We start from the raw sequence: 27595 nt of genomic DNA on the forward strand, positions 1-27595 counted from the left end.
ATTTATTGAGACAGGTTTTTTGGGTTATCAGGAGTTGTATGCCAAAATCATCAGTATTAAAACAATAAAAGACCTGACAAATTTCAGTTGGTGGATAATGAATCTATAATATATGAAAGTTTAATTGTAATCATTACATTATGGTAAATAATGAAATTTAACACTATATGCTAATTTTTTGAGAAGGACCTGTATAAGAAAAAACCTGGCACTCAACTTATATATAGGCGGTTTATTATTCAAGTAACAAAAACGTTTCGGTCACCAATTTGACCATCATCAGTTACGTATTGTAGATGGTGGTGGGGAAAATGTGCCAGAATAGGCAAGTCGTGATGAGCTTCCTTTGTTTGTAGGAAGAAGTGTGGTATGGGTAATGGTAGTTCAACCGAATGTATGGCGCAGCTGACGCGGTGTCCACGGTGACGTGTGTTATATGCACCTGGTGACAGTATGAACTATACTGTACTCACAGTGGCGGAGGGATACAGTGTGGAAGGATACCTTACGTCATTGTATCCTGGAGCCCCTGGAGAGCGGTCACATCAGCTGATGTGACAGCTCTCCACGGGAGATCGTCATGGGATAATCGTTATTACATGGATTACTGCGGATCAGGGAGTATATTGTTGGTTTATTATTTTAATATTTTTTACAGGTGATCAATAGCTTCGGGGACAAGGTGATTGGATATGTTGTATGTACTGTATGTACTGTATGTTCTGTATATGTGTTATTTTATTTTTTTTTACACATGAACAAAGTAGCCGAATGATGGGACTATACTGTTCCATCATTCAGCTACCTGTCACTGTAGCAGGCATAGCCAGATGGGATGCCTGCCTACAGACAGAACCACACACACACAGCCCCGCACACACACAGCCCCACGATCCCCACACAAGCCTGCGATCCCCACACAGCCAACGATTCCCACACAGCCCAACGATCCCCGCACAGACCCGTGATCCCCGCACAGCCCCCGATCCCCGCACAGCCCGCAATCCCCGCACAGCCCGCGATCACCACACAGCCCGCAATTCCAGCACAACCCTGCGATCCCTGCACAGCCCACGATCCCCGCACAGCCCCATGATCCCCACACAGCCCGCAATTCAAGCACAACACCGCGATCCCTGCACAGCCCGCGATCCCCGCACAGCCTGCAATCCATGCACAGCCCCACGATCCCCACACATACCGCAATCCTCGCACAACCCCGCGATCCCCGCACAGCCCATGATCCCCGAACAGCCTGCAATCCATGCACAGCCCCATGATCCCTGCATAGCCCCAGACTTCCGCACACAGATGCACAAACACACAGCCCGCAGACCACCACAGACACACAAACACACAGCCCGCAGACACGCACATCTTCTCTGCACACACAGTCTCCGCCCACACACATAGTCCCCACCCACACTCCACCCACACACTCTTCCCCCTCCCGATCTGCAGCGTTTCTTCCAGATCCTGTGGTTTTGCTGCAGATTTGACTGAATCAATGGAAGTCAATGGGTGCAGAAAGGCTGCAGATCCACAAAAAGAATTGACATGGTCCTTTATTGAATGGAGTGAAATCAAATAGTAGAAAGCAGCAATGTACGAAAAAGGGCTGGAAGATTTCCTTGACACACATAACATTGCGGGTTATAGTTAAATTAGTGACGAAATGTGGAGAAAGGTTGAACTTGTTGGACCTAGGTCTTTTTTCAACCTACGTAACAATGTAACTGTATAGCTGTGAAGGAATCAGGTGAGATATAACACATGCTAAAAAGCAGCAGCATAGATGGCATTACACAGCAGTACTGAGCTGTGTAGCTGTGAATCCTGAAGATGATGAGGCTAATTTGAATATCACGCTAACCTAGTCTCAACCTGACAATGTAACTCTACTGCAATAGCTGATCAGAGGTAAAAAGCACAGACAACAGTGGACACAGAGAAGAAGATATCAGTGATCACACCTTTCTCATATATACAAAATATTTTATTACAAATTACATTCAATTAGTCATAAATGTACACATTCATTTCATAGATTTATTACAAGTCAAAATAAAGTCTGAGCCTGGACAGTAATATAAAACTATTGGCATTAAATTCTCTTTTTCACAAAAATGTAATATTGAAGCTGTACCCCTGCATGCCCTAACTCTGCCCATAAATGTCAAAGCTCCACCCTCTGTATTATGAAGGGCCCAATAATCTATTAATGATAACATCGTAGGGAAGGGTAGTTTTTATTGGTGTGTCAAATTTTGTTCTTTCGAATCTGGAATATTTGGGATATAACTACTATAATACTGCCCCTCGTGGACAATAATATAACTACTATAATACTGCCCCTAGTGGACAATAATATAACTACTATAATACTACCCCTAGTGGACAATAATATAACTACTATAATACTACCCCTAGTGGACAAATTTATAATTTCTATAATATTGCCCCCTAGTGGACAATATAGCTACTATATTGCTGCCCCACTGGAGAATAAGAATTTAACTACTTCCCAATAGATGAAATACATCTGCTATAATACTACAAAATATAGATTGTTATCCTGAAACTTTACCCTCTTACCTGACTTGCAATCGAAATTCATTGGTATTAATCTAGTGTTAGGATGACCCTCAAAATAGATAAAGGACACCTCTGGAGTGGGCAAACATACACCTGAAAAGGTGTTTGTCACATATTATTATTATTACAACCTTATATAACACCATGAGTTATGTTGGAGGACCATTTTCACATTTGCAGTACTGCTTATTGACCACTAGTGGCAGCAAAGGTAAAACAATTAATAAGGACAACATCTACAGGAAATATCTAATGGATTCTTCTAGTTACTGATTTTAATGGCAATGACTTTGAAACATATTTCATACTTTGCAGGCTGTTCATTGTAACTATTATCTTAACCTATCCTAAATTTTTGCATTTTGGTATCGTGTAAGTTTTTGCATTATTTCACTTTTGTAGATTGTATATTGCACTGAGTCTTGATGAGTTAACTTAGGATTCATCATTTAGCTTGATCTAATGAATGGGTAGTTCTAATTCCTTTATTAACCTTTTTCTGGACTCCTCCGTACTGATTTATGACCACATCAATAGAATAGCTGAACTTTGATGTGGTCGTAAATCAAAACGGGCATCTCTGTATTAATCTTCTCCCAAAAAACTATGTCAATCCCTTTCGGCCTTTATTTGCAGACAATATCCCACTTACTTGTAAGCATATCGTAGGGTAAAAATGCTTTAATGCCTTGTTTTTACTCTTAATGACACATTTGTGGACTCGTCAAATTCAACACAAAAGAGAATTAAGTAAAATTATGCTTGGTACCAAAATCAGCGTTGACAAGTTAGTGTTTCCATTTATAGGATTATTGTCCTGTAGTTTGGATAAATGAAGCAGAACTCTCCATCCAAAGTAGTAAATGTTCCTTCTGATGATTCTCCTTCATTTCATGACCCAATTTTCTCAAAACCATCGAGTACACAATAAACGAGGATAGAAATGACAAATACAACTTCCATTCAATAGCAGGATGGAGTCAGCAGGTAGAGTTCAGATGGTCAGGGATGGTCACCAGAGGTTGAAAAAGACAAGTGGTCGCCCCTTGAAAGATTGACTTGATACAACACAATAATGAACAGTAAATACATCATTTCTCAAGTCCAGCGACCCAAAGCCCAACATAACCTGTGCAAAACATGACATTTTTAATAATTCTGAAGACCAAAATCATAAAATTCATAAAGCTTGGTACTCTATTAACCATTGATGACCATCGACTTTATAAAAATATAAAACTAATAGAAATAATCGATTCACAACATGAGGTTTGGAAGACAAGTCCACCAAATGGACGGTTGTAAAATTTACAATGGGATTTGACTTTAAAACGTCTTCATGGCTGTCCTGGTTCTGTCCATGAGTGTCACATTGCCATTCACCCAATTTCAACCTCATTCCTTAGCGTAGACCCAGGATCATGCTCCAGTGGTTGTCGTTTGTGAGTGTCCATTCTCAAACCTCGTAGGCGTCTTTCGTAACTTTCCCTCAAATAAAATATAAATGGCTAATCCAACATTCACGGTGATTGTGTAGGTCCTTTAGCGGTAGATTATTCGATAGACAAAAATTATAAGAATAAATCACAAATTACAGACTGTTGTGGATATTTTCAACATTTTACAAAATTTTCAAAAATAGTAAAAAAAAATTGTAGATTTTCCATAGGGGCTTTACTATTATTGGGAGTTAAGCAGCTTTGAGGAAGGACGTTTTTTACGTTTTTCACCTTGATTTGGCCATCATTAAATGAGATGTTGTAGGCCTCAAGAGAACTTTTTTTGGCACCAACAGATCAATACATCCATCTCAGAAGTTTCATAAAAGAGCAGCGACGCTTAAACGTTTGACAACTGAAAATGCAGACGGACCGTAGCCAAAGACGGTAGAGCTTGAGGTGTGTGGGAAACGGACTTCACGCTTTGGAGGGTTTTTCAGTGTGCCTTATACAGTCCTTAGCCTCGCGAGCTATACGTATGCATTCTTCCCATATTTGGAGATGCTGTTACTGGATTCATATCGAGGAAGAGCAGTTTGAGGGGCAGCCTTAGCCGAAGATTGGTTATTCGCTTGGCGATAGTTATAGGTGTATCTCCTGTGGGAACATAGCAAATTAGAACAGTTATAAAATACTATACTATACTCCACCATGACATGTATATGGCAAGGTTTGGGGTAGTTGATATACTTTTTTATGATTGGGGTTCAGCTGCCATAAGTGCTACTCATTTAGGGATCCCACTGCATATTAGGGTACTTCCAGCTCTTGGATTTTCATGGCTTGGTGGTGTCCTGGGTTGCTTAGCTCATGGAACTATCCTGGTACTTACTGTTTAGCTTTGGTCACTTGTTTGTATGAACAACACATCAATCCTCCTCCGACAACATCCAGAAGGGCACCTGACCAGCCAAGGTAAAGAGCTGGACCGATCTCATATCTGTAGGAAAAGAGCAAACATTTTAGGGATGAGAGCAAGTTCGATAGAGCACCAATGAATTCACATTCCTAAAAAAGGAGAGTATAAACCAGTGGTCAGTGAATCATCTTGTGTGTTGTCCAACTTGTGGGCGAACTTTCCGACTAACTGTTGGAAACATATCAAGAAGTTCCTGGCAGTGACAAGGTTGGGATTTATCCTGACAATCACATTTCAGACTATCCAAAACAAAGGCAGATTGGCCAATATCTGGAAATAACAACTGGGAACATAGAGAAAAGTACACCATGAAGACCTCAACCACTGGTGGATCTGGAATGGAGCTTTGGTGGAGTGGGGTTAGTAACACTGAAAGTGAAGGAGTCTAGTTGATAATCAGTACGTACTTAGTTCCAGGGTACAAGGGATTGAAGAAGTCTTTGGTGATGTTGAAGGCATACCATGAGACCGAAATCCCAGCGCAGATACCTGGAGGGAAAAATAAAAAGAGATAGAAATATTGTAATGTATAGGAATACTTAGGGAGGGGAAGCTGCTCTGCGGGATGGTCTACACCAGTGGTCCCCAACTCCAGGCCTCGAGGGCCGCCAACAGTGCAGGTTTTCAGGATTTCCTTAGTATTGCACAGGGGAGTGCAGGTTTTCAGGATTTCCTTAGTATTGCACAGGGGTTGGATTCCAACCCCTGTGCAATACTAAGGAAATCCTGAAAACCTGCACTGTTGGCGGCCCTCGAGGCCTGGAGTTGGGGACCACTGGTCTACACTGATTTTAAGATGTGCTATAGATTTCCGTTAAACTATCACATTAGTTCTATCTTGATCAAGGACCACCTTTCTTTTCCAGTTTATAAGGTCAATATGAATGGTTCTTTCACTGCTCTGGTATATGAATAGGATATCAAGATAAACTGCAGTGCTGAATGTCCAACAAACCCCATCAACTGTAATGAGGTCCATTAGGTTTCCATCATGGAATCAGACATTTAGCAGACAAAAGAGATTGAAAAGAAGCCTCTAAGATGAGAACATAAATGCCCAGTCAACTTCATATAGAGCGATATTTAAGCCTGGAAATCAGTGGTGGTCCAAGACTTCACTAATGTAGGACTTCACCAATATTGTCTCTTATGTATCTACAACACATCAGCAGATTTTATTTTTTTGTCATGATTTTCCTCTATCGATAAGCTTGGACCTTTTATTATGAATCTAAAGTTTAAATTTAATACATGTAAGCCCATCTTATCTCACCTGCAATTATCGAGAGAGCTCCAGATGCTGTTGCAAGCTTTCCCTTCAGTGCTATGTTGCCATCTGCAACTTTAGTGCACTGAAGCCCGAGCATTCCCAGCAAGCATGCTAAAAGTCCAAACACCAGAGCGGAGATGATCAGAGCCCTGGAAGCCTGCAAGTACCCTGTGAAGACAAACAGAGAGATCCTTAGTGATTCCACCAGCAATTCTCCATACAAGATCCCTTATGTCTCTTATCACGGTAATCCATTGTCCTTTAGAAATTTGTAAGGTTGGTTGACTTTAGAAGAAAGTTATGTAGATCCTGCAGTTGTGTGGTGACTCTACTAGGAAGAAAATACAAGACCTCAACATCACGTTATGCAGAACTAAGTAACTCGGTGTTGTCTACACCAGGAGTTGTCAACCCTCCAGAGAAGCAGATTCTATTGAAACTCTAGGTTTTATCAATAGGAGAACATGAGATGAACGCAGGAGCACCCCAATCTGGATTCTGCAGATACTGCACATGCCACGTTGACACAATATCAATTGACCTAAATATTGGCTGTGGCCTCATCTTTTTATCTTTATTAAAAGATAAACTGGATAAACTGGCAAAATTTGACACCATTTCCTTAAGTAAACCCCAATTTGTTTTATGCACCTACAGTGGCTTGCGAATGTATTCACTCCTTTGGCATTTTTTTGTGTTTTGCTACCTCACAACCTGTAATTTCACTGTTTTTGAGGGTTTGCAACAGTTCATGTAAAGAACATGCCTACAACTGTGAACATTTGTTTTTTCTTTTTATTGTGAAGCAAACAACAAATAGGACAAAATAACTAAAAAACTTCAGTGTGTTTAACTATTCACCCCTAAAGTCCAAACTTTGTACAGCCTCCTTTTGCTGCAATTAAAGCTGCAAGTCACTTTGGATAAGTCTCTATGAGCTTTCTACATCTTGCCACTTGAATATTTTGCCCATTTCTCAATGCAAAACTGCTCCAGCTCCTTCAAGTTAGATGGCTTCCTCTGGTGTACAGCAATCTTCACGTCTGACCACAGATTCTCAATTGGATTAAGGACTGGGCTTTCACTAGGCCACTCCAAAACATTTACACATTTGGGTGATTGTCTTTTTGGAAGATGAACCTCAGTCCCAGTCTCAGATCACCGACAGACTCAACCAAGTTTTCCTCAATAATATCCCCGTATATCACACCATCCATCTTCTCCTGGACTCGGACCATTTTCCCTGTCCTTGCTGTCAAAAAACATCCCAACAGCATGATGCTGCCACCACCATGTTTCATTGTGGGAATGGTGTTCTTGGAATGATGAGCTGTGTTGGTTTGGCACCATAGCGTTTACCTTGGTGGTCAAAAAGTTCAATTTTGGTTTCATCTGACCAAAGCACCTTCCTTCGTACATTTGGGGAGCCTCTCACATATCTTTTGGCAAACTCAAAACGAGCCTTACAATTTTTGCGTGTAAGTAAAAGGTTTTTTTTGCCAACTCTTCCATAAAGGCCACCTCTATAGAGTGTACGGCTTATTGTGGTCATTTGGACAGATACGCCAGTCTCTGCTTGGGAACTCTGCAGCTCCTTCAGGGTTACCTTTGGCATCTGTGCTGCCTATGATTATTGTCCTGCTTGCCTGGGCTGAGAGTTTTGGTGGGCGGTCCTCTATTGGCAGGTTTGCTGTGGTACCATATTCTTTCCATTTGATGATAATGGATTTGATGGTGCTCTGGGGGATCATCAGAGATTGGGATATTTTTTTTCTAACCCAACCCTGACTTTTACTTCACTTATCCACAACTTTGTCCCTGACTTGTATGGAGATCTCCTAGGACTTCATGGTGTTGTTTGTAGACCTCCTTGGTCTTCATGGTGTTGTTTGGAGATCTCATTGGTCTTCATGGTGTTGTTTGGAGATCTCCTTGGTCTTCATGGTGTTGTTTGGAGATCTCCTAGGACTTCATGGTGTTGTTTGGAGATCTCCTTGGTCTTCATGGTGTTGTTTGAAGACCTCATTGGTCTTCATGGTGTTGTTTGTAGACCTCCTTGGTCTTCATGGTGTTGTTTGGAGATCTCCTTGGTCTTCATGGTGTTGTTTGGAGATCTCCTTGGTCTTCATGGTGTTGTTTGGAGATCTCTTTGGTCTTCATGGTGTTGTTTGGAGATCTCTTTGGTCTTCATGATGTTGTTTGGTTATCTCCTTGGTCTTCATGATGTTGTTTGGTTAGTGGTTCCTCTTGTTAATGGTGTTTCAGCTTCTATGGCCTTTTAGATAAGGTAAAGTGTATACCGTACACTGACAGACATGTGACACTTAGATTGCACACAGGGGGACATCCTGTCACTAAACATATGGCTTATGAAGGGAATTGCTTGCACCATAAAAAGGGCCTCATAGCAAAAGGGCGAATACATATGTACATGCCAATTTTTATTTATGTTAACCCATAAATGTAATTGATGCCTATATTTTTCTCAGTTCACTTCACCAACTTAGACTATTTAGTGCTGATTCATCACACACAAATTGGATTATGAAAAGTAAAAAGCAAAGGGGGCGAATACTTTCGCAAGCCACTATACATGTTCATGGGGTTAACTTATAGGGATTATACCATGAATTAGGCCTATAAATTAAAACACAAGAGAGACTATTTATCGTGAGCTACTGGACAATGTCACAACACCCATTTCTCTCCCAGAATCAAGGGAAATTCCAGGGCAATCCCACAATAAGGTCGGTTCATGGTTATTTTATGTCCTCCAATGCTTTCTCAAACACTGGGGATATCATTGAAAGATGATGGATGGTGCTGCATAAAATACATAACCCCAGATATCTCCACCAGTGATTCAGATTTTGGCCATAAATCAGCCCCATAGTGCCAGCGCTATGGATTCTCGTAAAGTGCAAGCTACACATTCCAATCCACCTTCTACGGACCAGATTTTAGAAGATCACATGCGGTGGACACCACTCATTGAGCACTTCATAAAGAACCACAGAAGCTACCAAAATCATAGATGAGTATCAAAGTGTTTCTGGGACTCTAACTTAGTTCCAAGTAATTTCCACTCCTTCTATAAAAGCGTGTCCAAGTCCAAGAATCTGTCTGAACACCTAAACTCCTCCAAATTTCCCTTTTCCAATTTCATACATTTTCTTCTTCATAATATAGACTTTCAGCTTATGAACTGCTGGTCCTGGCTGTTACATTTGGTTCCATTTTTAGTAAGACCACATTGGCATGCCAAGGCTTGGCTTATCACTCTCCACAAGGAGAAACTTTACCCTTTGGATCTCGATGAGAAACCTTTCATCTAGCCAAACCAGAACTCACACTTTGCACAGATGAGGGGCAGCTCCCTAAAACACATTGTCTACAAATTGAGATGGAGTTTGGCTTTTACCCTATGTTATAAGGCAAGGCTTGTTAAAGGGTTGCTTCCAATATATGGCACTAGAGTTCAAGTACTTTTCTTCTCTCAAGAGTCAAGTCGCATGGTAAGATCTGCCATATACAGTGTATGATGAAATAGTGTAACTCTGCAAAACTTGACCATCAGCCAAACACCAGGTCCACAATTATGAAAGTTGTTGGTAATTCATAAGTGCTTTAAAAAGCTGCAAGATTGTCCTAAACATGAACTTTGTCTATGAGGGAACTATTGAAGTAACTTCTACATCTAGTATGGAGCTCATCAAAAAGGTGGTTCCCAGCCAAGGGGCCTATGGGTTGCTCTACTCACACTGCTTTGAAGTGTAAATCTGGAAATACTCTTACTGTAAACCTCAGACTGAAGCCTTTCAAAGTATGCCAATGTATGACACATGAATGGGACATTCTATAAGCACTGTGGTCTGGCTGGCTTGGATACTCTGTAGGCACTTTGCTGTGGATGGGACACTGCTTAGGTACTGTGGTCTCAATGACACACCATATAGTTGCTTATGAGGTCTGTATGGTATGTTCCATAGGTATTGTGGACACTCTAGGTGCTGAGGTCTAGATACAACTCTTTATAGGTAATAGTGTCTGATAGAGACACTCACTAGGTACTGAGGTCTGGATGGGACACTGTTGAGAGACTTAGGTTCGGATGGGATACTTCATAGGAGTAGAAGTCTGGTTGGGACACTGTTTAGAGACGTAGCTCTGGAATGGACACTTTAAAGGTACTGAGGACTGGATGGGACACTCCATAGGAGTTGCTGTCTGGTTGGGACACAGTTTAGAGACGTAGCTCTGGAATGGACACTTTAAAGGTACTGAGGACTGAATGGGACACTACATAGGAGTTGCGGTCTGGTTGGGACAATGTTTAGAGACTTAGGTCTGGATGGTACACTCTAAAGGTACTGAGGACTGGATGGGACACTCCATAGGAGTTGAGGTCTGGTTGAGACAATGTTTTGAGACTTAGGTCTGGAAGGGACACTCTAAAGGTACTGAGGACTGGATGGGACACTCCATAGGAGTTGAGGTCTGGTTGAGACAATGTTTTGAGACTTAGGTCTGGATGGTACACTCTAAAGGTACTGAGGACTGGATGGGACACTCCATAGGAGTTGCGGTCTGGTTGGGACACAGTTTAGAGACGTAGCTCTGGAATAGACACTTTAAAGGTACTGAGGACTGGATGGGACACTACATAGGAGTTGCGGTCTGGTTGGGACAATGTTTAGAGACTTAGGTCTGGATGGTACACTCTAAAGGTACTGAGGACTGGATGGGACACTCCATAGGAGTTGCTGTCTGGTTGGGACACAGTTTAGAGACTTAGCTCTGGAATGGACATTCTAAAAGTACTGAGGTCTGGATGGGACACTTTATAGGGAAAATCACATGTAAGGAGTACAAAACTGTCTAGTAATTGACCAAAAATAGTACTATTAAAACTAAATTTTATTAAAGCCATTAAAACACAGTAAATAAAAAAAAAAGACAATGTCAGTAAACATCCTCATTGACAATGGGGACCAATGTCAGAACAAAAACAGGAAATCCTAGATGACCCTGAAGGAGTGCCTATAATTTCACCCTTCATGGACACGGAGGTTGGCACCATAAATTCGCAAGTGGCGCCCTTGCTCACCGATGTCTAGCCATGTCACATGGAGATGATGTCCAATGGCATACGATTCTGTTGGACATCATCTCTATGTGCCATGCAGTTTATCATTACGGCACACCTACATCTCAGCAGCTAGTTACAGTGTTTAATGCTTAATATTTTCTACTCCTGATGAACCTACTAAAAGGGGAAACGCGTTGAGTCTGTCATGCTGTCAGAGGGTGTAATTATTTAACCCTCCTTTTGCACCTATACTCTATACATTTCACCTGTAAATGATCTGTATGGCTCACGCTTGTAACTAACTAATGTAGACTCTGGCTATATGTTAGATTATGGACACAACACTACAATCTTAATGTGACGTCATTGTTTAGATGGTCCATTGCCCGATGTCTATTCTTGGTTTTGGCTACATGGGGTTATCTTTTACATAATTCATGCTTCCACTCTCTAGTTTCTAAATGGTAACAAAACTATAATTTCTTAAATTTTGTTAAGGGTACAATAGGGTGCAATAGGACTAGCCATCGGTGGCATAAATTTGCCACTTGCAAATTTATAGTGCTAACCTCCGTGGCCAGGAAGGGTGAAATTATGGAGACATCTTCAGAGTCATCTAGGATTCCCTGGGTTGTTATAGTTCTGAAATTGGTCCCCATTGTCATGGAGGAAGTCTACTGACATTGTAATTTTTTTTTAAAAATACAGTTACTCTGTTTTACCAGCTTTAAGACAATTTCTATATATTACGTGTGGATGGGACCCTCTATAGGTAGTGTGGTCTGGATGGGACACAAAGTAGGTGCTGGTGTCTCTATGGGATGTTTCATATGTGTTGTGGACACATCCTATGTGTTGAGTTCTGGATGTGACTCTTTAAAGATATTAATGCCTGGGGTGACACCACCTAGGTACTGATGTCTGGATGGATTATCCCCTAGGTACTGATGTCTGGATGGATTATCCCCTAGGTACTGATATCTGGATGGATTATCCCCTAGGTACTGATATCTGGATAGATTATCCCCTAGGTACTGATGTCTGGATGGATTATCTCCTAGGTACTGATGTCTGGATGGATTATCCCCTAGGTACTGATGTCTGGATGGATTATCCCCTAGGTACTGATATCTGGATAGATTATCCCCTAGGTGGTGATGTCTGGATGGATTATCTCCTGGGTACTGATGTCTGGATGAATTATCCCCTAGGTACTGATGTCTGGATGGATTATCTCCTGGGTACTGATGTCTGGATGGATTATCTCCGAGGTGCTGATGTCTGGATGTATAATCCCCTTGGTACTGATGTCTGGATGGATTATCCCCTAGGTACTGATGTCTAGATGGATTATCCCCTAGGTACTGATGTCTGGATGGATTATCCCCTAGGTACTGATGTCTGGATGGATTATCCCCTACGTACTGAGGTCTGGATGGATTATCCTCTAGGTACTGATGTCTGGATGGATTATCCCCTAGGTACTGATGTCTGGATGGATTATCCCCTAGGTGCTGATGTCTGGATGGATTATCTCCTACGTACTGATGTCTGGATGGATTATCCCCTAGGTACTGATGTCTGGATGGATTATCCCCTACGTACTGAGGTCTGGATGAATTATCCTCTAGGTACTGATGTCTGGATGGATTATCCCCTAGGTACTGATGTCTGGATGCATTATCTCCTAGGTACTGATGTCTGGATGGATTATCCCCTAGGTGCTGATGTCTGGATGGATTATCCCCTAGGTACTGATGTCTGGATGGATTATCCCCTAGGTAATGATATCTGGATGGATTATCTCCTATGTACTGATGTCTGGATGGATTATCCTCTAGGTACTGATGTCTGGATGGATTATCCTCTAGGTACTGATGTCTGGATGGATTATCCTCTAGGTACTGATGTCTGGATGGATTATCCTCTAGGTACTGATGTCTGGATGGATTATCTCCTAGGAACTGATATCTGGATGGATTATCCCCTAGGTGCTGATGTCTGGATGGATTATTCCCTAGGTACTGATGTCTGGATGGATTATCCCCTAGGTACTGATGTCTGGATGGATTATCCTCTAGGTACTGATGTCTGGATGGATTATCCCCTAGGTGCTGATGTCTGGATGGATTATCCCCTAGGTGCTGATGTCTGGATGGATTATTCCCTAGGTACTGATGTCTGGATGGATTATCCTCTAGGTACTGATGTCTGGATGGATTATCCTCTAGGTACTGATGTCTGGATGGATTATCCCCTAGGTATTGATGTCTGGATGGATTATCCCCTAGGTGCTGATGTCTGGATGGATTATTCCCTAGGTACTGATGTCTGGAGGGATTATCCCCTAGGTACTGATGTCTGGATGGATTATCCTCTAGGTACTGATGTCTGGATGGATTATCCCCTAGGTGCTGATGTCTGGATGGATTATCCCCTAGGTGCTGATGTCTGGATGGATTATTCCCTAGGTACTGATGTCTGGATGGATTATCCCCTAGGTACTGATGTCTGGATGGATTATCCTCTAGGTACTGATGTCTGGATGGATTATCCCCTAGGTATTGATGTCTGGATGGATTATCCCCTAGGTACTGATGTCTGGATGGATTATCCCCTAGGTGCTGATGTCTGGATGGATTATTCCCTAGGTACTGATGTCTGGATGGATTATCCCCTAGGTACTGATGTCTGGATGGATTATCTCCTATGTACTGATGTCTGGATGGATTATCCTCTAGGTACTGATGTCTGGATGGATTATCCCCTAGGTACTGATGTCTGGATGGATTATCCCCTAGGTACTGATGTCTGGATGGATTATTCCCTAGGTACTGATGTCTGGATGGATTATCCCCTAGGTACTGATGTCTGGATGGAATATCCTCTAGGTACTGATGTCTGGATGGATTATCCCCTAGGTACTGATGTCTGGATGGATTATCCCCTAGATACTGATGTCTGGATGGATTATCCCCTAGGTGGTGATATCTGGATGGATTATCCCCTAGGTACTGATGTCTGGATGGATTATCCCCTAGGTGGTGATGTCTGGATGAATTATTCCCTAGGTCCTGATGTCTGGATGGATTATCCCCTAGGTATTGATGTCTGGATGGATTATCCCCTAGGTACTGATGTCTGGATGGATTATCCCCTAGGTGGTGATGTCTGGATGAATTATTCCCTAGGTACTGATGTCTGGATGGAATATCCCCTAGGTACTGATGTCTGGATGGATTATCCTCTAGGTACTGATGTCTGGATGGATTATCCCCTAGGTACTGATGTCTGGATGGATTATCCCCTAGGTATTGATGTCTGGATGGATTATCCCCTAGGTACTGATGTCTGGATGGATTATCCCCTAGGTGCTGATGTCTGGATGGATTATTCCCTAGGTACTGATGTCTGGATGGATTATCCCCTAGTTACTGATGTCTGGATGGATTATCCCCTAGGTACTGATGTCTGGATGGATTATCCCCTAGGTATTGATGTCTGGATGGATTATCCCCTAGGTACTGATGTCTGGATGGATTATCCCCTAGGTGCTGATGTCTGGATGGATTATTCCCTAGGTACTGATGTCTGGATGGATTATCCCCTAGGTACTGATGTCTGGATGGATTATCCCCTAGGTACTGATGTCTGGATGGATTATCTCCTATGTACTGATGTCTGGATGGATTATCCCCTAGGTACTGATGTCTGGATGGATTATCCCCTAGGTGCTGATGTCTGGATGGATTACTCCCTAGGTACTGATGTCTGGATGGATTATCCCCTAGGTACTGATGTCTGGATGGAATATCCTCTAGGTACTGATGTCTGGATGGATTATCCCCTAGGTACTGATGTCTGGATGGATTATCCCCTAGATACTGATGTCTGGATGGATTATCCCCTAGGTGGTGATATCTGGATGGATTATCCCCTAGGTACTGATGTCTGGATGGATTATCCCCTAGGTGGTGATGTCTGGATGAATTATTCCCTAGGTCCTGATGTCTGGATGGATTATCCCCTAGGTATTGATGTCTGGATGGATTATCCCCTAGGTACTGATGTCTGGATGGATTGTCCCCTAGGTGGTGATGTCTGGATGAATTATTCCCTAGGTCCTGATGTCTGGATGGATTATCCCCTAGGTATTGATGTCTGGATGGATTATCCCCTAGGTGCTGATGTCTGGATGGATTATTCCCTAGGTACTGATGTCTGGATGGATTATCCCCTAGGTACTGATGTCTGGATGGATTATCCTCTAGGTACTGATGTCTGGATGGATTATCCCCTAGGTACTGATGTCTGGATGGATTATCCCCTAGGTATTGATGTCTGGATGGATTATCCCCTAGGTACTGATGTCTGGATGGATTATCCCCTAGGTGCTGATGTCTGGATGGATTATTCCCTAGGTACTGATGTCTGGATGGATTATCCCCTAGGTACTGATGTCTGGATGGATTATCCCCTAGGTACTGATGTCTGGATGGATTATCCCCTAGGTATTGATGTCTGGATGGATTATCCCCTAGGTACTGATGTCTGGATGGATTATCCCCTAGGTGCTGATGTCTGGATGGATTATTCCCTAGGTACTGATGTCTGGATGGATTATCCCCTAGGTACTGATGTCTGGATGTATTATCCCCTAGGTACTGATGTCTGGATGGATTATCTCCTATGTACTGATGTCTGGATGGATTATCCTCTAGGTACTGATGTCTGGATGGATTATCCCCTAGGTACTGATGTCTGGATGGATTATCCCCTAGGTACTGATGTCTGGATGGATTATTCCCTAGGTACTGATGTCTGGATGGATTATCCCCTAGGTACTGATGTCTGGATGGAATATCCTCTAGGTACTGATGTCTGGATGGATTATCCCCTAGGTACTGATGTCTGGATGGATTATCCCCTAGATACTGATGTCTGGATGGATTATCCCCTAGGTGGTGATATCTGGATGGATTATCCCCTAGGTACTGATGTCTGGATGGATTATCCCCTAGGTGGTGATGTCTGGATGAATTATTCCCTAGGTCCTGATGTCTGGATGGATTATCCCCTAGGTATTGATGTCTGGATGGATTATCCCCTAGGTACTGATGTCTGGATGGATTATCCCCTAGGTGGTGATGTCTGGATGAATTATTCCCTAGGTCCTGATGTCTGGATGGATTATCCCCTAGGTGCTGATGTCTGGATGGATTATTCCCTAGGTACTGATGTCTGGATGGATTATCCCCTAGGTACTGATGTCTGGATGGATTATCCTCTAGGTACTGATGTCTGGATGGATTATCCCCTAGGTACTGATGTCTGGATGGATTATCCCCTAGGTATTGATGTCTGGATGGATTATCCCCTAGGTACTGATGTCTGGATGGATTATCCCCTAGGTGCGGATGTCTGGATGGATTATTCCCTAGGTACTGATGTCTGGATGGATTATCCCCTAGGTACTGATGTCTGGATGGATTATCCCCTAGGTACTGATGTCTGGATGGATTATCCCCTAGGTATTGATGTCTGGATGGACTATCCCCTAGGTACTGATGTCTGGATGGATTATCCCCTAGGTACTGATGTCTGGATGGATTATCCTCTACGTACTGATGTCTGGATGGATTATCCCCTAGGTACTGATGTCTGGATGGATTATCCCCTAGGTGCTGATGTCTGGATGGATTATTCCCTAGGTACTGATGTCTGGATGGATTATCCCCTAGGTACTGATGTCTGGATGGATTATCCCCTAGGTACTGATGTCTGGATGGATTATCTCCTATGTACTGATGTCTGGATGGATTATCCCCTAGGTACTGATGTCTGGATGGATTATCCCCTAGGTGCTGATGTCTGGATGGATTATTCCCTAGGTACTGATGTCTGGATGGATTATCCCCTAGGTACTGATGTCTGGATGGAATATCCTCTAGGTACTGATGTCTGGATGGATTATCCCCTAGGTACTGATGTCTGGATGGATTATCCCCTAGATACTGATGTCTGGATGGATTATCCCCTAGGTACTGATGTCTGGATGGATTATCCCCTAGGTGGTGATGTCTGGATGAATTATTCCCTAGGTACTGATGTCTGGATGGATTATCCCCTAGGTACTGATGTCTGGATGGAATATCCTCTAGGTACTGATGTCTGGATGGATTATCCCCTAGGTACTGATGTCTGGATGGATTATCCCCTAGATACTGATATCTGGATGGATTATCCCCTAGGTACTGATGTCTGGATGGATTACCCCCTAGGTGGTGATGTCTGGATGAATTATTCCCTAGGTCCTGATGTCTGGATGGATTATCCCCTAGGTATTGATGTCTGGATGGATTATCCCCTAGGTACTGATGTCTGGATGGATTATCCCCTAGGTGGTGATGTCTGGATGAATTATTCCCTAGGTCCTGATGTCTGGATGGATTATCCCCTAGGTATTGATGTCTGGATGGATTATCCCCTAGGTGCTGATGTCTGGATGGATTATTCCCTAGGTACTGATGTCTGGATGGATTATCCCCTAGGTACTAATGTCTGGATGGATTATCCTCTAGGTACTGATGTCTGGATGGATTATCCCCTAGGTACTGATGTCTGGATGGATTATCCCCTAGGTATTGATGTCTGGATGGATTATCCCCTAGGTACTGATGTCTGGATGGATTATCTCCTGGGTACTGATGTCTGGATGGATTATCTCCGAGGTGCTGATGTCTGGATGTATAATCCCCTTGGTACTGATGTCTGGATGGATTATCCCCTAGGTACTGATGTCTAGATGGATTATCCCCTAGGTACTGATGTCTGGATGGATTATCCCCTAGATACTGATGTCTGGATGGATTATCCCCTACGTACTGAGGTCTGGATGAATTATCCTCTAGGTACTGATGTCTGGATGGATTATCCCCTAGGTACTGATGTCTGGATGGATTATCCCCTAGGTGCTGATGTCTGGATGGATTATCTCCTACGTACTGATGTCTGGATGGATTATCCCCTAGGTACTGATGTCTGGATGGATTATCCCCTACGTACTGAGGTCTGGATGAATTATCCTCTAGGTACTGATGTCTGGATGGATTATCCCCTAGGTACTGATGTCTGGATGGATTATCTCCTAGGTACTGATGTCTGGATGGATTATCCCCTAGGTACTGATGTCTGGATGGATTATCCCCTAGGTACTGATGTCTGGATGGATTATCCCCTAGGTAATGATATCTGGATGGATTATCTCCTATGTACTGATGTCTGGATGGATTATCCTCTAGGTACTGATGTCTGGATGGATTATCCTCTAGGTACTGATGTCTGGATGGATTATCCTCTAGGTACTGATGTCTGGATGGATTATCCTCTAGGTACTGATGTCTGGATGGATTATCTCCTAGGAACTGATATCTGGATGGATTATCCCCTAGGTGCTGATGTCTGGATGGATTATTCCCTAGGTACTGATGTCTGGATGGATTATCCCCTAGGTACTGATGTCTGGATGGATTATCCTCTAGGTACTGATGTCTGGATGGATTATCCCCTAGGTGCTGATGTCTGGATGGATTATCCCCTAGGTGCTGATGTCTGGATGGATTATTCCCTAGGTACTGATGTCTGGATGGATTATCCTCTAGGTACTGATGTCTGGATGGATTATCCTCTAGGTACTGATGTCTGGATGGATTATCCCCTAGGTATTGATGTCTGGATGGATTATCCCCTAGGTGCTGATGTCTGGATGGATTATTCCCTAGGTACTGATGTCTGGAGGGATTATCCCCTAGGTACTGATGTCTGGATAGATTATCCTCTAGGTACTGATGTCTGGATGGATTATCCCCTAGGTGCTGATGTCTGGATGGATTATCCCCTAGGTGCTGATGTCTGGATGGATTATTCCCTAGGTACTGATGTCTGGATGGATTATCCCCTAGGTACTGATGTCTGGATGGATTATCCTCTAGGTACTGATGTCTGGATGGATTATCCCCTAGGTATTGATGTCTGGATGGATTATCCCCTAGGTACTGATGTCTGGATGGATTATCCCCTAGGTGCTGATGTCTGGATGGATTATCCCCTAGGTACTGATGTCTGGATGGATTATCCCCTAGGTACTGATGTCTGGATGGATTATCTCCTATGTACTGATGTCTGGATGGATTATCCTCTAGGTACTGATGTCTGGATGGATTATCCCCTAGGTACTGATGTCTGGATGGATTATCCCCTAGGTACTGATGTCTGGATGGATTATTCCCTAGGTACTGATGTCTGGATGGATTATCCCCTAGGTACTGATGTCTGGATGGAATATCCTCTAGGTACTGATGTCTGGATGGATTATCCCCTAGGTACTGATGTCTGGATGGATTATCCCCTAGATACTGATGTCTGGATGGATTATCCCCTAGGTGGTGATATCTGGATGGATTATCCCCTAGGTACTGATGTCTGGATGGATTATCCCCTAGGTGGTGATGTCTGGATGAATTATTCCCTAGGTCCTGATGTCTGGATGGATTATCCCCTAGGTATTGATGTCTGGATGGATTATCCCCTAGGTACTGATGTCTGGATGGATTATCCCCTAGGTCCTGATGTCTGGATGGATTATCCCCTAGGTATTGATGTCTGGATGGATTATCCCCTAGGTACTGATGTCTGGATGGATTATCCCCTAGGTGGTGATGTCTGGATGAATTATTCCCTAGGTACTGATGTCTGGATGGAATATCCCCTAGGTACTGATGTCTGGATGGATTATCCTCTAGGTACTGATGTCTGGATGGATTATCCCCTAGGTACTGATGTCTGGATGGATTATCCCCTAGGTACTGATGTCTGGATGGATTATCCCCTAGGTGCTGATGTCTGGATGGATTATCCCCTAGGTGCTGATGTCTGGATGGATTATTCCCTAGGTACTGATGTCTGGATGGATTATCCCCTAGGTACTGATGTCTGGATGGATTATCCCCTAGGTACTGATGTCTGGATGGATTATCCCCTAGGTATTGATGTCTGGATGGATTATCCCCTAGGTACTGATGTCTGGATGGATTATCCCCTAGGTGCTGATGTCTGGATGGATTATTCCCTAGGTACTGATGTCTGGATGGATTATCCCCTAGGTACTGATGTCTGGATGGATTATCCCCTAGGTACTGATGTCTGGATGGATTATCTCCTATGCACTGATGTCTGGATGGATTATCCCCTAGGTACTGATGTCTGGATGGATTATCCCCTAGGTGCTGATGTCTGGATGGATTATTCCCTAGGTACTGATGTCTGGATGGATTATCCCCTAGGTACTGATGTCTGGATGGAATATCCTCTAGGTACTGATGTCTGGATGGATTATCCCCTAGGTACTGATGTCTGGATGGATTATCCCCTAGATACTGATGTCTGGATGGATTATCCCCTAGGTGGTGATATCTGGATGGATTATCCCCTAGGTACTGATGTCTGGATGGATTATCCCCTAGGTGGTGATGTCTGGATGAATTATTCCCTAGGTCCTGATGTCTGGATGGATTATCCCCTAGGTATTGATGTCTGGATGGATTATCCCCTAGGTACTGATGTCTGGATGGATTGTCCCCTAGGTGGTGATGTCTGGATGAATTATTCCCTAGGTCCTGATGTCTGGATGGATTATCCCCTAGGTATTGATGTCTGGATGGATTATCCCCTAGGTGCTGATGTCTGGATGGATTATTCCCTAGGTACTGATGTCTGGATGGATTATCCCCTAGGTACTGATGTCTGGATGGATTATCCTCTAGGTACTGATGTCTGGATGGATTATCCCCTAGGTACTGATGTCTGGATGGATTATCCCCTAGGTATTGATGTCTGGATGGATTATCCCCTAGGTACTGATGTCTGGATGGATTATCCCCTAGGTGCTGATGTCTGGATGGATTTTCCCTAGGTACTGATGTCTGGATGGATTATCCCCTAGGTGCTGATGTCTGGATGTATAATCCCCTTGGTACTGATGTCTGGATGGATTATCTCCTATGTACTGATGTCTGGATGGATTATCCCCTAGGTACTGATGTCTGGATGGATTATCCCCTAGGTGCTGATGTCTGGATGGATTATTCCCTAGGTACTGATGTCTGGATGGATTATCCCCTAGGTACTGATGTCTGGATGGAATATCCTCTAGGTACTGATGTCTGGATGGATTATCCCCTAGGTACTGATGTCTGGATGGATTATCCCCTAGATACTGATGTCTGGATGGATTATCCCCTAGGTGCTGATGTCTGGATGGATTATCTCCTACGTACTGATGTCTGGATGGATTATCCCCTAGGTACTGATGTCTGGATGGATTATCCCCTACGTACTGAGGTCTGGATGAATTATCCTCTAGGTACTGATGTCTGGATGGATTATCCCCTAGGTACTGATGTCTGGATGGATTATCTCCTAGGTACTGATGTCTGGATGGATTATCCCCTAGGTACTGATGTCTGGATGGATTATCCCCTAGGTACTGATGTCTGGATGGATTATCCCCTAGGTAATGATATCTGGATGGATTATCTCCTATGTACTGATGTCTGGATGGATTATCCTCTAGGTACTGATGTCTGGATGGATTATCCTCTGGGTACTGATGTCTGGATGGATTATCCTCTAGGTACTGATGTCTGGATGGATTATCTCCTAGGTACTGATATCTGGATGGATTATCCCCTAGGTGCTGATGTCTGGATGGATTATTCCCTAGGTACTGATGTCTGGATGGATTATCCCCTAGGTACTGATGTCTGGATGGATTATCTCCTATGCACTGATGTCTGGATGGATTATCCCCTAGGTACTGATGTCTGGATGGATTATCCCCTAGGTGCTGATGTCTGGATGGATTATCCCCTAGGTGCTGATGTCTGGATGGATTATCCCCTAGGTGCTGATGTCTGGATGGATTATTCCCTAGGTACTGATGTCTGGATGGATTATCCCCTAGGTGCTGATGTCTGGATGGATTATCCCCTAGGTACTGATGTCTGGATGGATTATCCCCTAGGTGCTGATGTCTGGATGGATTATCCCCTAGGTGCTGATGTCTGGATGGATTATCCCCTAGGTGCTGATGTCTGGATGGATTATTCCCTACGTACTGATGTCTGGATGGATTATCCCCTAGGTACTGATGTCTGGATGAATTATCCTCTAGGTACTGATGTCTGGATGGATTATCCCCTAGGTATTGATGTCTGGATGGATTATCCCCTAGGTACTGATGTCTGGATGGATTATCCCCTAGGTGCTGATGTCTGGATGGATTATTCCCTAGGTACTGATGTCTGGATGGATTATCCCCTAGGTACTGATGTCTGGATGGATTATCCCCTAGGTACTGATGTCTGGATGGATTATCTCCTATGTACTGATGTCTGGATGGATTATCCTCTAGGTACTGATGTCTGGATGGATTATCCCCTAGGTACTGATGTCTGGATGGATTATCCCCTAGGCACTGATGTCTGGATGGATTATTCTCTAGGTACTGATGTCTGGATGGATTATCCCCTAGGTACTGATGTCTGGATGTAATATCCTCTAGGTACTGATGTCTGGATGGATTATCCCCTAGGTACTGATGTCTGGATGGATTATCCCCTAGATACTGATGTCTGGATGGATTATCCCCTAGGTATTGATGTCTGGATGGATTATCCCCTAGGTGCTGATGTCTGGATAGATTATTTCCTAGGTACTGATGTCTGGATGGATTATCCCCTAGGTACTGATGTCTGGATGGATTATCCTCTAGGTACTGATGTCTGGATGGATTATCCCCTAGGTACTGATGTCTAGATGGATTATCACCTAGGTATTGATGTCTGGATGGATTATCCCCTAGGTGCTGATGTCTGGATGGATTATCCCCTAGGTGCTGATGTCTGGATGGATTATTCCCTAGGTACTGATGTCTGGATGGATTATCCCCTAGGTACTGATGTCTGGATGGATTATCCCCTAGGTACTGATGTCTGGATGGATTATCTCCTATGTACTGATGTCTGGATGGATTATCCCCTAGGTACTGATGTCTGGATGGATTATCCCCTAGGTGCTGATGTCTGGATGGATTATTCCCTAGGTACTGATGTCTGGATGGATTATCCCCTAGGTACTGATGTCTGGATGGAATATCCTCTAGGTACTGATGTCTGGATGGATTATCCCCTAGGTACTGATGTCTGGATGGATTATCCCCTAGATACTAATGTCTGGATGGATTATCCCCTAGGTGGTGATATCTGGATGGATTATCCCCTAGGTACTGATGTCTGGATGGATTATCCCCTAGGTGGTGATGTCTGGATGAATTATTCCCTAGGTCCTGATGTCTGGATGGATTATCCCCTAGGTACTGATGTCTGGATGGAATATCCTCTAGGTACTGATGTCTGGATGGATTATCCCCTAGGTATTGATGTCTGGATGGATTATCCCCTACGTACTGATGTCTGGATGGATTATCCCCTAGGTGGTGATGTCTGGATGGATTATCCCCTAGGTACTGATGTCTGGATGGATTATCCTCTATGTACTGATGTCTGGAAGGATTATCCCCTAGGTACTGATGTCTGGATGGATTATCCCCTACGTACTGATGTCTGGATGGATTATCCCCTACGTACTGATGTCTGGATGGATTATCCCCTAGGTACTGATGTCTGGATGGATTATCCCCTACGTACTGATGTCTGGATGGATTATCCCCTAGGTGCTGATGTCTGGATGGATTATCCCCTAGGTACTGATGTCTGGATGGATTATCCTCTATGTACTGATGTCTGGATGGATTATCCCCTAGGTGCTGATGTCTGGATAGATTATTTCCTACGTACTGATGTCTGGATGGATTATCCCCTAGGTGGTGATGTCTGGATGGATTATCCCCTAGGTACTGATGTCTGGATGGATTATCCTCTATGTACTGATGTCTGGAAGGATTATCCCCTAGGTACTGATGTCTGGATGGATTATCCCCTACGTACTGATGTCTGGATGGATTATCCCCTACGTACTGATGTCTGGATGGATTATCCCCTAGGTACTGATGTCTGGATGGATTATCCTCTAGGTACTGATGTCTGGATGGATTATCCCCTAGGTACTGATGTCTAGATGGATTATCCCCTAGGTATTGATGTCTGGATGGATTATCCCCTAGGTGCTGATGTCTGGATGGATTATTCCCTAGGTACTGATGTCTGGATGGATTATCCCCTAGGTACTGATGTCTGGATGGATTATCCCCTAGGTACTGATGTCTGGATGGATTATCTCCTATGTACTGATGTCTGGATGGATTATTCCCTAGGTACTGATGTCTGGATGGATTATCCCCTAGGTACTGATGTCTGGATGGATTATCCCCTAGGTACTGATGTCTGGAAGGATTATCCCCTAGGTACTGATGTCTGGATGGATTATCCCCTACTTACTGATGTCTGGACGGATTATCCCCTACGTACTGATGTCTGGATGGATTATCCCCTAGGTACTGATGTCTGGATGGATTATCCCCTACGTACTGATGTCTGGATGGATTATCCCCTACGTACTGATGTCTGGATGGATTATCCCCTACGTACTGATGTCTGGATGGATTATCCTCTAGGTACTGATGTCTGGATGTGTGGCTGGGTCTCTCCACAGGTCCTATGATACTACCTCTACAGTCTATAAAACCATTTAAACACTACGGCAGCACTGTATTCATATCATTAGTTTATGTCATGGGCATAAATAGTCATCTATCTACTTGACTGGTTACAGAGTACATTGTGGATGAGTTCAGTACAATCTTTAGATAATGTCAGCACTCTGGTTGCATAATGAAATTTTCCATGTTTACACTTCCCATTTTACCTTTGCCTCATTATCATTGAGAAAACTTCTGTCACCTTGACTCTTGACCTAATTACTGGCTGTAACAATTGGTTTCGGTTTTTGTAATGTAATGTAATGTAATGACATTGAAGGAGTCTAAGTTTAACATTTACTACACATCATTTCCACACTTATGCAAGTTGTAGTTATTGCCTGATTATCAATATTTTACAGTGGTGCAAGAGTGTCCTAAACCTCCACAGCTACAACGGAAGTCATGGAAAGTGGTGTGGTTCCTTGCCAAGGAAGTCATGGATTTGGTGGCTCTCAGCCCAGAAACCCATGGAAAAAACTGACCTCAGCTCAGGTCAATCTTGAACTTTGCCATCCTGAAAGAGTTGGAATCACAATGTATGAAAAAACTAAGTAGCATTCACAACTGTTCCAGCCAAAGCCTGTTGTGCCTCAGTTCACAGACAGGTAATAGGCAGAATGAAAGTGTCCTCCTTGTCTTGACTCCACCGACTTGCTGTAATCATGACCTTAGCCAAGTGTGTGCAATAATGAGGAACGTCTGCTAGTACAGCAAGCATTTTTGCCAAAGACCTGACCAAAACAACACATGATTCAGCCAATAATTAAAATATATGTAATGGGGCAGAATTAAAGAGTTTTTGTCCATAATTGATCCGATGCAAGAAGTTTGTCTGGAAACAATCATCTGGCGGAGATGTTGGCTTTCAGTCAAGAGATTGGAGAGGATTGACTTCAGGTCAGGTCAACTTCCATAGTGGGATGGTTTGAGTCATGACCCAACAAGAAGACCACACCACCCTTTTAAAAGGGATGGGAAAATGAGACTTAATAGGAATAAATGGTGGAGTGAGCATCAGAAAAGGTCCATTGGGATGTCTGTAATGGTGCCACCAGGAATTTTGCAACAATCAGCTGAAATCAGGGTGAGCAGAAAAAAGGATGCCAGCAGTGTGTCCAGTGTCTAAACCACAAACACATTTTGCCAAAAATATTGTCAAACTCAAGGGTGGCACTCAATGTTGCCCGTAAATCCATAATGTAGTAATATGATTGGATGCTATATCTCCCTCCAAACAGGTATGTAATAGGCAAGTATGAGAATGGTGCCCATGTTTCAGGATGTCATGATATAAATGCTAAAGAGACAATTCCACATAGAGTGGTGTACCTGTGTGGGTAGTAGTGGTCATGTTAGTCTCCACAGCCGTAAGGTATAATGGTATTATGCCGATGCAACGCCTGGTACATGCCATCATACAGCCGTGTTGGCACAGGTACTGCTCACACGGGACGTAATGTGCTTTATAAAAGGCTTAAGCTGCAATTATTATGATTAATGGTCTCATTGAAAACTTCTCCACTTACAGCCCTGGAAACTTCAGATGTAATGAGCTGGAAACTTATCTCCCTCCCTCCTTCACCCCTTTATATAGCATTGCTGCCAATGCTCTGTATTAGAATTTACCTCCCGGAAACTATTCATGTCGATGGTTCACGTGTCACAGAGAATGTGTATATTATAGCATTATATTTAGTTCACACAGCAGGACCAGTCTCTCTTATCCGGCCCCTCGCCCCTGGTGTATAGCATCCGCCTCCAGTATATAACATCTGGCCCCTTGGCATCGGTTTATAACATCCACTTCCTCACCCCGGTGTATGACATCTGCCCCTGGTATATAACATCCGACCCCTCGGCACATGTATAGAACATTTACCTCCTTGCACCTGGTGTATACTATCCGCCCCTGGTATATAACATCCACATCCTCGCCCCCAATATATAACCTCTGCTTCTTCCCTACCGATATATAATGTCTGACTCCTCAGCATTGGCATATAACATCCGCCTCCTCGTCTCTGGTGTATAATATCCAGCCCTCACCCCGAGGTATAACATCTGTTCCCCGTCCCCGATGCATAACATCCTGCCCCGGCCTCACCCCTGGTGTATAACATCTCGCCATTGCCTAAGTGTATAACATCCGCCCTCTCGAATGCCGGTGTAATAGGCCAGATTAACCCCCACCCAGAATATACCCGGGGTTAAAGTGGCCTAGGCAAGATTATACCCCTCTGGGCCAGAATATATCTCAGCTGCTGTAGATAAGATTTTTCATGCTTTTGAGAACCATTGAGTGATACACTTAATAACAAGGCCCCAGTCAGTGCACAGGGGTCCCAGGCAGCATACAGTGGCCCCAGGCAGCGCTCAGGGGGCAGAGACAGCGCATGGGGCCCCAGTCAGCGCAAAGGGCCCCAGACATGGCACAGGATTGAGTGAT

At 43.5% G+C, this 27595-nt stretch overlaps 1 protein-coding gene across 2 annotated transcripts in view; it reads right to left on the bottom strand.

Moving 5' to 3' along the window:
• Positions 1 to 1974: 1974 nt before the first annotated feature.
• The window catches only part of CLDN15 (claudin 15), a 102721-nt gene continuing 77100 nt past the window's right edge, over positions 1975 to 27595 (bottom strand). For both annotated transcript variants that reach the window (XM_069767472.1, XM_069767473.1), the window contains 4 exons: positions 6287 to 6451; positions 5421 to 5502; positions 4927 to 5034; positions 1975 to 4691 (listed from right to left, as the gene is read on the bottom strand). In XM_069767472.1, coding sequence (XP_069623573.1) covers positions 4565 to 4691; positions 4927 to 5034; positions 5421 to 5502; positions 6287 to 6451 — 482 coding nt within the window. In that variant the 3' untranslated portion in view covers positions 1975 to 4564. The remainder of the gene's footprint in view (positions 4692 to 4926; positions 5035 to 5420; positions 5503 to 6286; positions 6452 to 27595) is intronic.

Source organism: Ranitomeya imitator, chromosome 4 (assembly GCF_032444005.1).
Source record: "Ranitomeya imitator isolate aRanImi1 chromosome 4, aRanImi1.pri, whole genome shotgun sequence".
In the NCBI taxonomy this organism is placed as follows: domain Eukaryota; kingdom Metazoa; phylum Chordata; class Amphibia; order Anura; family Dendrobatidae; genus Ranitomeya; species Ranitomeya imitator.